We start from the raw sequence: 10364 nt of genomic DNA, 5'->3' as shown, positions 1-10364 counted from the left end.
GTTAAAATCATATCTGATAATCCGGAGTCTATTAGATAGTAACTAAATTGAATTTGAGTCTCATACTTGGAAAAGTTGATGAGAAAACCCTCTCAACATTTCGAAATTAGTTGGTTGATTAAGATGAAACAACTTGCTTATCAGCTACAATATAAGGCAAATTAAAAAAAAATGCTTATTAGCTAATTCAAATGTCTATTGGTTGACCTATTTGTTTTATCGCATGTTCAATAATGTTTAGCATTTCTAGCTTTTATATACGCTACTAATAAGGAATTTTGATAAGAATTTTGACAAATTGGAGGCACACATAAAATAGAGTACAAAGAGTATAATAATTGTATTACATTCGAAGTATTATTAAACCAAACAAGTTATCTATTGTCGTTAACTCGTTATATAATGTTTAGCTATATTGGGTATTGATTCATCTATTTTATGAAGGATAATTGTTCTTTAAAATCAGGATCTACCGAGAACAAATTGGGCATGACTAAGCTTCTCTGCTATTGAGTATATGACTACAAACATATTGTCATGTTTATTTTTTTAGTGAGGTACAATTAATTAGCTTGTAGCCTTAATTACTACGTATCATTATTACTACATGGACCAGGAAGAGACCAAATGCCAGATATAGGCATTTCGAAATCTGATTGGATATAGCATGCAACATTTATATGCTTAGTAGAGCGGCCCAACATTTATATGCTTAGTAGAGCGGCCCTAAAGTCCATTAAAAAAACTCACCTAGCCCATAAAAATTGGGCCTGTTTAAGTGAGGTCTTTAGTCTATCAGGGCTATCACTTTTTATTTATTTATTTAAAGTCGAATTCATAAGTTTGATGTCATAAGGTGAGATTCCTAACAACTACACCAAGTAGGCAAGTATTACTTAGTTTATCATCTTTATTTACTAGGTTTATAGCTGTATAATACAACTCTAAGTGCATTAATGCATTATGTTGAATACTACATATTTAAAAAATAGAAAGTGAGTGATAGCTCAAGTGTTTAGAGCTTCTCTCCCGATTTTAGGAGATCTTGAGATTGATTCACCCATGCTCTTATGGCTCTCTAAACACCAAAAAAAATATACTTAAAAAATAAGCATCAACAAAGTGTGGAGTCGGGAAAATTTTGTTTCCGTTCCGACAGCAACGAAGAAGTAGAAGAAGCAACAACGTGTGATCAGAGTACTAAACCAATTAATCACAATTCAAACAGTTGAAGAGCCAACTTCCAAACAGTAGTACAATTCATCAATTAATCACAATTCAACTCTTATTAATGTTATGATGCAATATCTTACACACTCCAAATGAAACATATAAACTCACTTCTTTGTTTGACACTTGATAAGCAAATACGAAGTATATCTTTTTTTTTTTTTTTTTTTTTGGCATAAGAAGTATATCATAACATGCACACAATAGCAACACACCAATATCAAATAACAGAAATACACATTTGTTGGAATAAATTCATGCATCATCATTCGTTCAAGTGATGGGCCTCAATATCTCTTGTCATTCCAATAATGAAGTCCATGAGTTTAACTGGGTAAGGCCCAAAGTCTTCAAACTTCTCAAACTCAACAGCCCACTTAACAGCAGTGATTGCACCCCTGTCCACCACCTCGAGGGTTACTACGAAACTTTTGTACTCTTTTAAAATTGAACCTTCTATTACTTTGAATCTCACTAACTTGCTCTTCTCATCTATAGCTTCAACTACCACTTTGGCCTCACATTTTTCCCCATCTGCAATAACGCAAAAGCAAACACATTTTAAACATAGATATAAATTCGTGAGAGGTGACGGTTGGACGGTTCAATAAGGTCTTTCATTTTACCTTAAAAAAATAAAATAAACCTTTGATTCTTTTTTCGGTTAAAAACCTAAAAGTTAGTACTTCTACTCTGTTATATGGGATATAATGATAGGAGTATATATAGTACTCCATTTGCATGTTATTATTTCAACATCTACTCCGTATTATTGATGAACAAACTTCATGTATAAATACTACGTATTTATAAAGTGGGGAGTTATAGTTAAATAATTGTGAAGCAAAAAGTTTGCATTTAAATATTACCAACGGAATAATTCCAGAAAATGACAGAGTTAGGCTTGCCAAATTCTCCCTCATGCACGTCGCAGCTATGGATTTTATGAGGAGTGATGTTGGAGATATGATGAGGTTTGTTACCAAACAATTCATGAAACACATCTCCTGATGACTTGATATCAAGTTCAACTTCCATCTTCCCTAATACTCCCATATTTGATGATCGAATATATGTGAAAGAATAAATAAATGAAGATTGTTGTATGTTTTTGCTTGTATTGGCTATATTGCCTAATGCCTATTTAAAGAAGATTATATTGGTGACCCCTTGAATGAAGCTTATAAAATTATGTATTATTTTCTACAGTAATTTGTCTTCAATAATAGCCTAATTTCTTATTAATTTGTTCTACAACTCTAGACCTACCAAGATTTACAAGATCCATAAACAAATAAATAAATCCATTATCCATAAAACCATGCATGACGTCTCACCTTTAATTATTTTACAATACACTAGATCGACCCAATTGTTACAACAATGTTGTATATAGTGTTTATTTCTTGAATAATATTTCGTATAAAATCGAGAATTTACGTAATTACTCCCAAAATCGATCAGCAACTATGTTATTGATTTTTGATAATATAATAGTCACTACTATGTAGTACATACCTCTTTTATCTTGGCTAGAACCAAAACTTGAATTTGAACTATTAAATATGATAACTAAAATTCATCGAGAAAGAAACTTTAATTTTTCGTTACGCATTAATTAATTTATTGGTTGTATGTTGTTGCGCAAGATCAATCAATAATCCTTATATTAATTTAATGATGTCATTATTAATTTACAGCTATCTGCAAAGCCCAACGCATTAAATCACTAATCAAAGTTCTTTTATTTTTTTTTTCCACATTTAGATTATATTATACTAACACCTACTATTGTTTAAAAATACAGTTACATGATTCATGTGGTTGTCTTCCTGTGATAATATAAGTGTATAGTCTGTATACTATTCATGCAAATCTTGCTGAAGGATGCTTAATCAATGATATACGTCTTCAATGCATTGTTAACCATAAATGACTAACATGACCCACTTACTAAATTTAGATAACATTATAAATTATTCACTGAATCAAATCATCAATACGTCTTCAAATCGTGACTTTCGATGATGATCTGAATGATTGATTAAATACACCATAGGAATTCAAGACTTTATATTACTCCTGCTCCAAATTATTGATAACAAGACCAATTGACATATTAAGGTCAAAGTTTTACCACATGAGCTCAGTTGAGCATGAACTTTTTTTAGTCACCAGAGCAGCTAAGGCATGCGCGTCTGCGCACCATAACTAGTCATGTCTCGGGAACTCTTTCGATTTGCTTGTTGGTAACAATAATAAGGGTAAATATGTAAACATGCAATTTTAGGGGTAGGTATAAATGTTTGTACACTGTCATTAAGAGTTAATAAAGAAACAATTAATATTATTGAGGGAAAATAAGTAGGTATATATTTTAGAGATTATAATAGTCCAAACACTATTCATAAGAGTCATCTCAAACTTTTTGAAAGTAGGGTTTTTAAAGTAGGGATATATGGCTATATCAACTAATCTAATATATAAAAAATTAAAAATGTATTATTTCGACCAATAAATAAAGAGATTTACATTTTATTTTAGAATAAAAAAATTCAATCGTCTCATCAGCAAAATTCACCAATGAGATTTGAGGGTTTAATCTCAAATACTAGGTAAAAAACGAAAATTCTATAGTAAATGACATGTACCACAATGTACCACTAAAGTAATGTACTGCTATGTACCACTAATTCTATTTATCTAATATACTATTTAATATTTGTATTTTTAAACAAATTTTAAATCTAGCTAAGATGGTCAAGTGTTTCCTAGTTTCACTTGAAGGTACCAGGATCGATTCTTTTTCCAAATTAATTTTAATTTTTTTTTCAATTATAGTGCTTATTATTTATTCCAAAATATTTTTTTTACATATTATTTAATGTGAATACCAACACTTAAATTAGCCTTTTTTTTAAGATTCTTTTTTGCCATCTCTTATTGTCCAAAATATGATTAAACATTATTTTCGTTTTAATTGTCTTAATTATTGACTTAATTGTGCCATATACCTTACAAAGAGGGATTAAATTTTCACAAAATATGATAAATGAGCATTTAATAATGGGACGGAGAGAATATTTATACAATTTATTTATTCTTTTTAAGGCGACATGATAAACAAAACATGAGATCTATTAGTTTGAGCCATTAAGTACTAGAAAGGATGCGTAAAGCACCATAATATTTCTTTTGCCGCATCCAATTTATATGTAGTGTTATAATTATAGCTTATGTAGGATTTGAACCTACATCTATGTACAAAGGTACATTGCTCTATCATTTGAGTCAATAAGCTTTCAAATTCAAAATAAATAAGCTATTCAATAGAAAATACAACACAATTTTAAGAGTACAAAACTAAATGTCCACACGATATGAAATTATTAAGCACAAACCATGTCACTTACTCGTACATAAGAGCAATTGAGCAAACACTTGATTTGGCAACACAACACTTACGTTCAAACCCTAAAGCTTTTGAATAATTATTAATTACCTAGCTATGATAATCATATAACACTTGGTGATGAAGTGATCTATTATTATAGATGACAATAATTTTTTCAGATTTTGACCTAAAGAGTTTCTAATCCGTATAAGACAAGTACATAATCAATCCCAAACATATATACACGGAATTCACATTTGTATCCCACAGTGCCATTAGGTGAGCTAATGTGGTACAAGCTCTTTGAACATGAGAAAAACAACAAACATCAAACAAATACGATCCACAACTTTCTATACCCAAACCATCTCTCTGAAAACAACACCAACACATGCCCAATTCCCAGCTGGAATATGAGCATCAACATCAGCCTTGATGCAGCCACTAGTCGGGCACTTCCACACTGATATGATGTCCCTAAGTGCAGCCCCTACAACGCCACGAAGCCCACATTAGATTTCAATTAATATTTTTATGTTTATATCAATGCTATTATTTATTCTTTAATATTCGTTGATACAAAAATAATTAAATGAAATATGATTGTTCAATGTTTGAAATATTAATCACGAACTCAATGAAGGTAAACGTTAATAATTGATTGATCCAATATTGGAAACACAAATTAGGGTTTTAGATATGTGAGGAAGATTTAAAATTGACAAACAATCAAATTAGTTACCTCAATTGAATCTTCAATGAATCAATGATATTGAGTGATTTTATTCCTTCCCATTATAATTTGCTTCAAGCTACATGAAATAATTAAAGTGGAAAGCAAAATTGGGAGGAGAAAGAATCGACTTTTTATTTTTTTTGGCAGGAGGAATTAACTTTTTTCTTTAAAAAAAAATTAAAGTTTTAATTTTAAATCTATATATCTAATTTAGTAGTACATAGCAATACGTATCATTTATAATACATAACAGTGTATGTCATGTACCGTAGACTCTCCCGGTAAAAAAAACTACAAATAGTGGTTTAGAATTAAAATTATTTTAAGTAGAAAACAAAAAATATATCTTTTTACATTATTAACTACTTTTTATCCTAATATCTGACCAATGAGATAACAAAACTACAATTTATATATTTTAATAAACGTCATTTTCAGATAACTAATCTCAACGGATAAAGTCGCATAATAATTACATTAAAAAAAATAAAAAAAATAAAAAAAAATAAAATAAACCTTTTCTAATTGGCAATAGTAATCTTATTGAAATATTATAGCAGGGTCTAACAAAAACTAATCATCTAGCATTTATAAGAAACCAAGATTACTTCATGGAGTTGGTGCGGAACTCAATTCATGACTTTAAAATCACATATTCGAGCCCCACCAAGTGCATTTGCTTGGGTGTAGGAGTTCCCTTAGTTGTTATGCAACTTTTTGTATCATGTATAACATTCCAAGAGAACACACATAGTCCTCAAATGAATTTGATTTGTGGGGGTTTCCCTTACTCTCTTTTCTCTACTCTCACACATTGACTTGCTTATTTGGGATTACTTAGCTTATGACTATATGAGAGCTGAGAGTATAAGAAATGCCAGTTTAGTAAGGTTGATTCATAAATAAAAAGTCATATGTCTTCTACAAAGAGATTTATATCTAATAAATACATGACAATAGAAAAAAAAAATAATAAAAAATTCTTTCAGCAGAGTTACGATCGATGCTATAAATTGTACATTTTTCATGCCCTATTACATATCGTTATGATTTACAATCTTCTTCAACGAGGGTGTTTATCGATATGTCGTAGACATGAAGAAAATTTTCGTTAGATTCATCTGATTGTAATCGAAGGATTAACTTCTTTTTTCGATCTCACACAAATCTTCACCTATGAAACAAATTGTACCATGCTAAACTCAAAAAACAAAAACAAAGCCATAGGTGCACTTAATACATTCAAATCCACTATAGGTAGAAATGTCAATTCTGGTAAAGGGGTCAAGTTTTGGTCGGGTAAGAGTGGGTCGGGTCAACTTGGGCCGGGTCAATTCGGATGAATTCCATAACCTATGCAGGTCGGGTTTGGATTGGGTCATGCTTGACTCGGGTCACGTCGGGTCATACTTCTTATTAGGTTTGGGTCGGGTTAATTAATAACAGGTCGAGTTACATTTGGGTCAGGTGAACAATAGGTCAGGTTTTATTCGGGTTTTCACGGGTTAGGGTAATTCTCGGGTTTGAGTCGGGTTCGGTTCAAGTCAATAATTTGCGGGTTATAATCAGGTCGGGTCATTCTCGAGTTTGATTCAGGTTCAGTTCAAGTCAGTAATTTGCGGGTTATAATCAGGTCGGGTCATTTTCAAGTTGGGTCATTCTCGGGTTCAAGTCGGGTTCGATTCATGTAAATAATTTGCGGGTTATAATCAGGTTGGGTCATTTCCAAGTCGGGTCATTCTCGGATTCAAGTCGGGTATTTCCTTTGACTATAATATATATGGCAATATACTAGGAAACTATAGTCTATAATTTAGGAAGATAATTATCTCCTTTGACCATACAACAAACATATACTATATTTAACTCTTAAAATTGAGGATGATGCTCCTTTCTTTTGTTGGCCTGTACCGAGGTCTCCCTAAACAAAATGTTTTTATCAACAATAATAAGGTGGTCTGGTCTAAATTGCATTTAAGGTGATTTAAAATCGGGTCAGGAATAATTTGGGTTGAATTTAGGCCAAGTCAATAACAAGTCGTGTTAATTTCGAGTCGAGTTAGCAACAGATCGGGTTGAATTTTTGGGTCGGGTAAGTAATAGGTGTGGTAAAATTTGGGTCGGGTCAATAACAGGTCAAGTTTAATTTGGGTTAGGTCAATAACAAATCAGGTTGATTTCGGGTCGGGTTTGTAACAAGTTGGGTTAAATTCGGGCCGGGTTAAGAACGGGTCGGGTTGATTTCAGGTCAGGTTATTAACAAGTCGGGTTAAATTCAGGTTTTGAAGACTTAAAACGGGTTTGGGCCAATTTCGATTCAACTCGGGTTCGGTGCAAGTTGTTTAAATTGGCCGTTGTAAACCGGTAAATCAGTGCAAGTTGTAAACCAATAAATTGGTCGTTTAAAAGAAAATTGGATGGTTCCACCTACCCAATTGGACTCCCGGAGGATATTAGGGACCATGATAAACATTTCGGCAATTTTTATTCCTGGCAAAAAAAGTCAAAAATTTCCAAAATTGAAGGCTAATGTCCACGCTTTTTGCGAAATTTTGGAGGTTTCGGGGCCCAGTGTCGCAAAGTCTTGAGATTTTAGGGAATACATATGGGGGTCATAAAATTCCATTTGGAACCATATATGATCATTATATGTTGTCAAAGATGTTCGTGGTAGGCTTGAGTTAATGAAATCGGTGCAAGTTGTAAACCTGTAAATTGGTCGTTTAAAGGCAAATTGGATGATTTCACCCGCCCAATTGGACTCCCAGAGGATATTAGGGACCATGGTAAAAAATTTCGGCAATTTTTTTTTTTCCGGACGAAAAAAACTTAAAAAATTCTAAAATTGAATGCTAATATCCACGCTTTTTGAGAAATTTTGTAGGTTTTAGGGCCCGGTGACGAATAGACTTGAGATTTTAGGGGATACGTTTCGGGGTCATATAATTCCGTTTGGAACCATATGTGATCATTATATGTTGTCATAAATGTTCATGTTAGGCTTGACTTAATGAAATTGGTGCATATTGTAAATCAGTGAATTGGTCGTTTAAAGGAGAATTGGATGGTTGCACCCACCCAATACGACTCTCAGAGGGGTATTAGGGACCTTGGTAAACATTTTGGAAATTTTTATTTTCAGGCGAAAAAGTCAAAAAATTACAAAATTGAAGTCTAATATCTTCGTTTTTTGAGAAATTTTGGAGGTTTCGGGGCCCAGTGTCGAAAAGGCTTAAGATTTTAGGGGATACATCTCGAGGTCATATAACGTCGTTTGGAATCATATATGATCATTATATGTTGTCATAAATGTTCGTGGTAGGCTTGAATTAATTAAATCGGTGGAAGTTGTAAATCGGTAAATTGGTCGTTTAAAGGAAAATTAAATGGTTCCACCCACTCAATTAGACTCCCAGATGATATTAGGGATCATGGTAAAAATTTCGTCAATTTTTATTTACGAACAAAAAAGAGTTAAAAAATTCCAAAATTGAAGTCTAATATCCACGCTTTTTGAGAAATTTTTGAAGTTTTGGGGCCTGGTGTCAAAAAGTTTTGAAACTTTAGGAAATGCATTTCGAGGTCATATAATATCGTTTAGAATCATATATGATCATTATTTGTTGTGATAAATGTTCGTTGTAGGCTTGAGGTAATGTAATCGATGCAAGTTGTAAACCGACAACTCGGCTGTTTTAAGGCAAATTGGATGGTTGTACCTAGCTAGGTGGACTCGCGGAGGGTATTAAGGACCATTGTAAACATTAAGACAATTTTTATTTTTGGGCAAAAAAGTCAAAAAATTCCAAAATTGAAGTCAAATATCCATGCATTTTGAGAAATTTTGTACGTTTCGGGGACCGGCGTCGAAAAGTCTTGAAATTCTAAGGGATTAATCTCAGGGTCATATAATACCGTTTGGAACCATATATGATCATATATGTTGTCATAAATGTTTGTGGTAGGCTTGAGTTAATGAAATCAGTGCAAGTTGTAAATCGGTAAATTGGTCGTTTAAAGGAAAATTGGGTGGTTCTACCCACCTAATTGGAATCCCGGAGGGTATTAGGGACCATGGTAAACATTTCGGAAATTTTTATTTTCCAGCGAAAAAAGTAAAAAAATTCCAAAAATGAAGTCTAGTCCACGCTTTTGAGAAATTTGGTGTTGAAATGTCTTGAATTTTTTAGGAATACATCTCGGGGTCATATAATGTCATTTGGAACCATATATGATCATTATTTGTTGTTATAAGTGTTCGTGGTAGGCCTAAGTTAACGAAATCATTACAAGTTGTGAACCGGTAAATTGGTCGTTTAAAGACAATTTGAATGGTTTCACCCACCCAATAGGACTCCCGGGGGGTATTAGGCACCAGGGTAAACATTTCGTCAATTTTTATTTCCGGTCGAAAAAAAGACAAAAAAATTCCAAAATTGAAGGCTATCCACGCTTTTGAGAAATTTCGAAAGTTTCGTGGCCCGGTGTGGAAAAGAAATATGATTTTAGGGGATACATCTCGAGGTCATATAATGCATGTCGTTTGAAACCATAAATTACCATTACATGTTTTCATAAATGTTTGTGGTAAGCTTGAGTTACAGAAATCGGTGCAAAATGTGAACCGGTAAGTTGGCCGTTTAAAAGCAAACTGAATGATTCCACCCACCCAATTGGGCTCCCGGAGGTTATTAGGGACCATGGTAAACATTTTGGCAATTTTTATTTACGGGCGAAAAAAGTCGAAAAATTCCAAAATTTAATTGAAGGCTAATATCCACGATTTAGAGAAATTTTTGAGGTTTCGGGGCCTGGTGTCGAAAAGCATTGATATTTTTGGGAATACATCTCGGAGTCATATAATGCCGTTTGGAACCATATATAATCATGATATGTTGTCATAAATGTTTGTGGTAGGCTTGAGTTAATGAAATTGGCACAAGTTTTAAATCGGTAAATTAGCCATTTAAAGGCAAATTGGATGATTCCACCCACCCAATTGGA

The 10364-nt window shown here is 32.8% G+C and overlaps 1 protein-coding gene across 1 annotated transcript; it reads right to left on the bottom strand.

Moving 5' to 3' along the window:
• Positions 1–1259: 1259 nt before the first annotated feature.
• On the bottom strand, positions 1260–2343 carry LOC110704593 (MLP-like protein 31). Its single transcript, XM_021882404.1, has 2 exons — positions 2100–2343; positions 1260–1764 (listed from the first exon to the last, which is right to left on the bottom strand). Exons 1-2 carry the CDS (start codon positions 2284–2286, stop codon positions 1496–1498), a joined length of 456 nt encoding a protein of 151 aa, XP_021738096.1. The 5' UTR covers positions 2287–2343; the 3' UTR covers positions 1260–1495.
• Between the last annotated feature and the right edge of the window lie 8021 nt (positions 2344–10364).

The sequence above is a fragment of the Chenopodium quinoa genome, unplaced genomic scaffold (genome assembly GCF_001683475.1).
Source record: "Chenopodium quinoa cultivar QQ74 unplaced genomic scaffold, ASM168347v1, whole genome shotgun sequence".
Taxonomy (NCBI): domain Eukaryota; kingdom Viridiplantae; phylum Streptophyta; class Magnoliopsida; order Caryophyllales; family Amaranthaceae; genus Chenopodium; species Chenopodium quinoa.
Note: the sequence above shows the minus strand (reverse complement) of the source record. Positions and strands in the feature narration are given on the sequence as shown.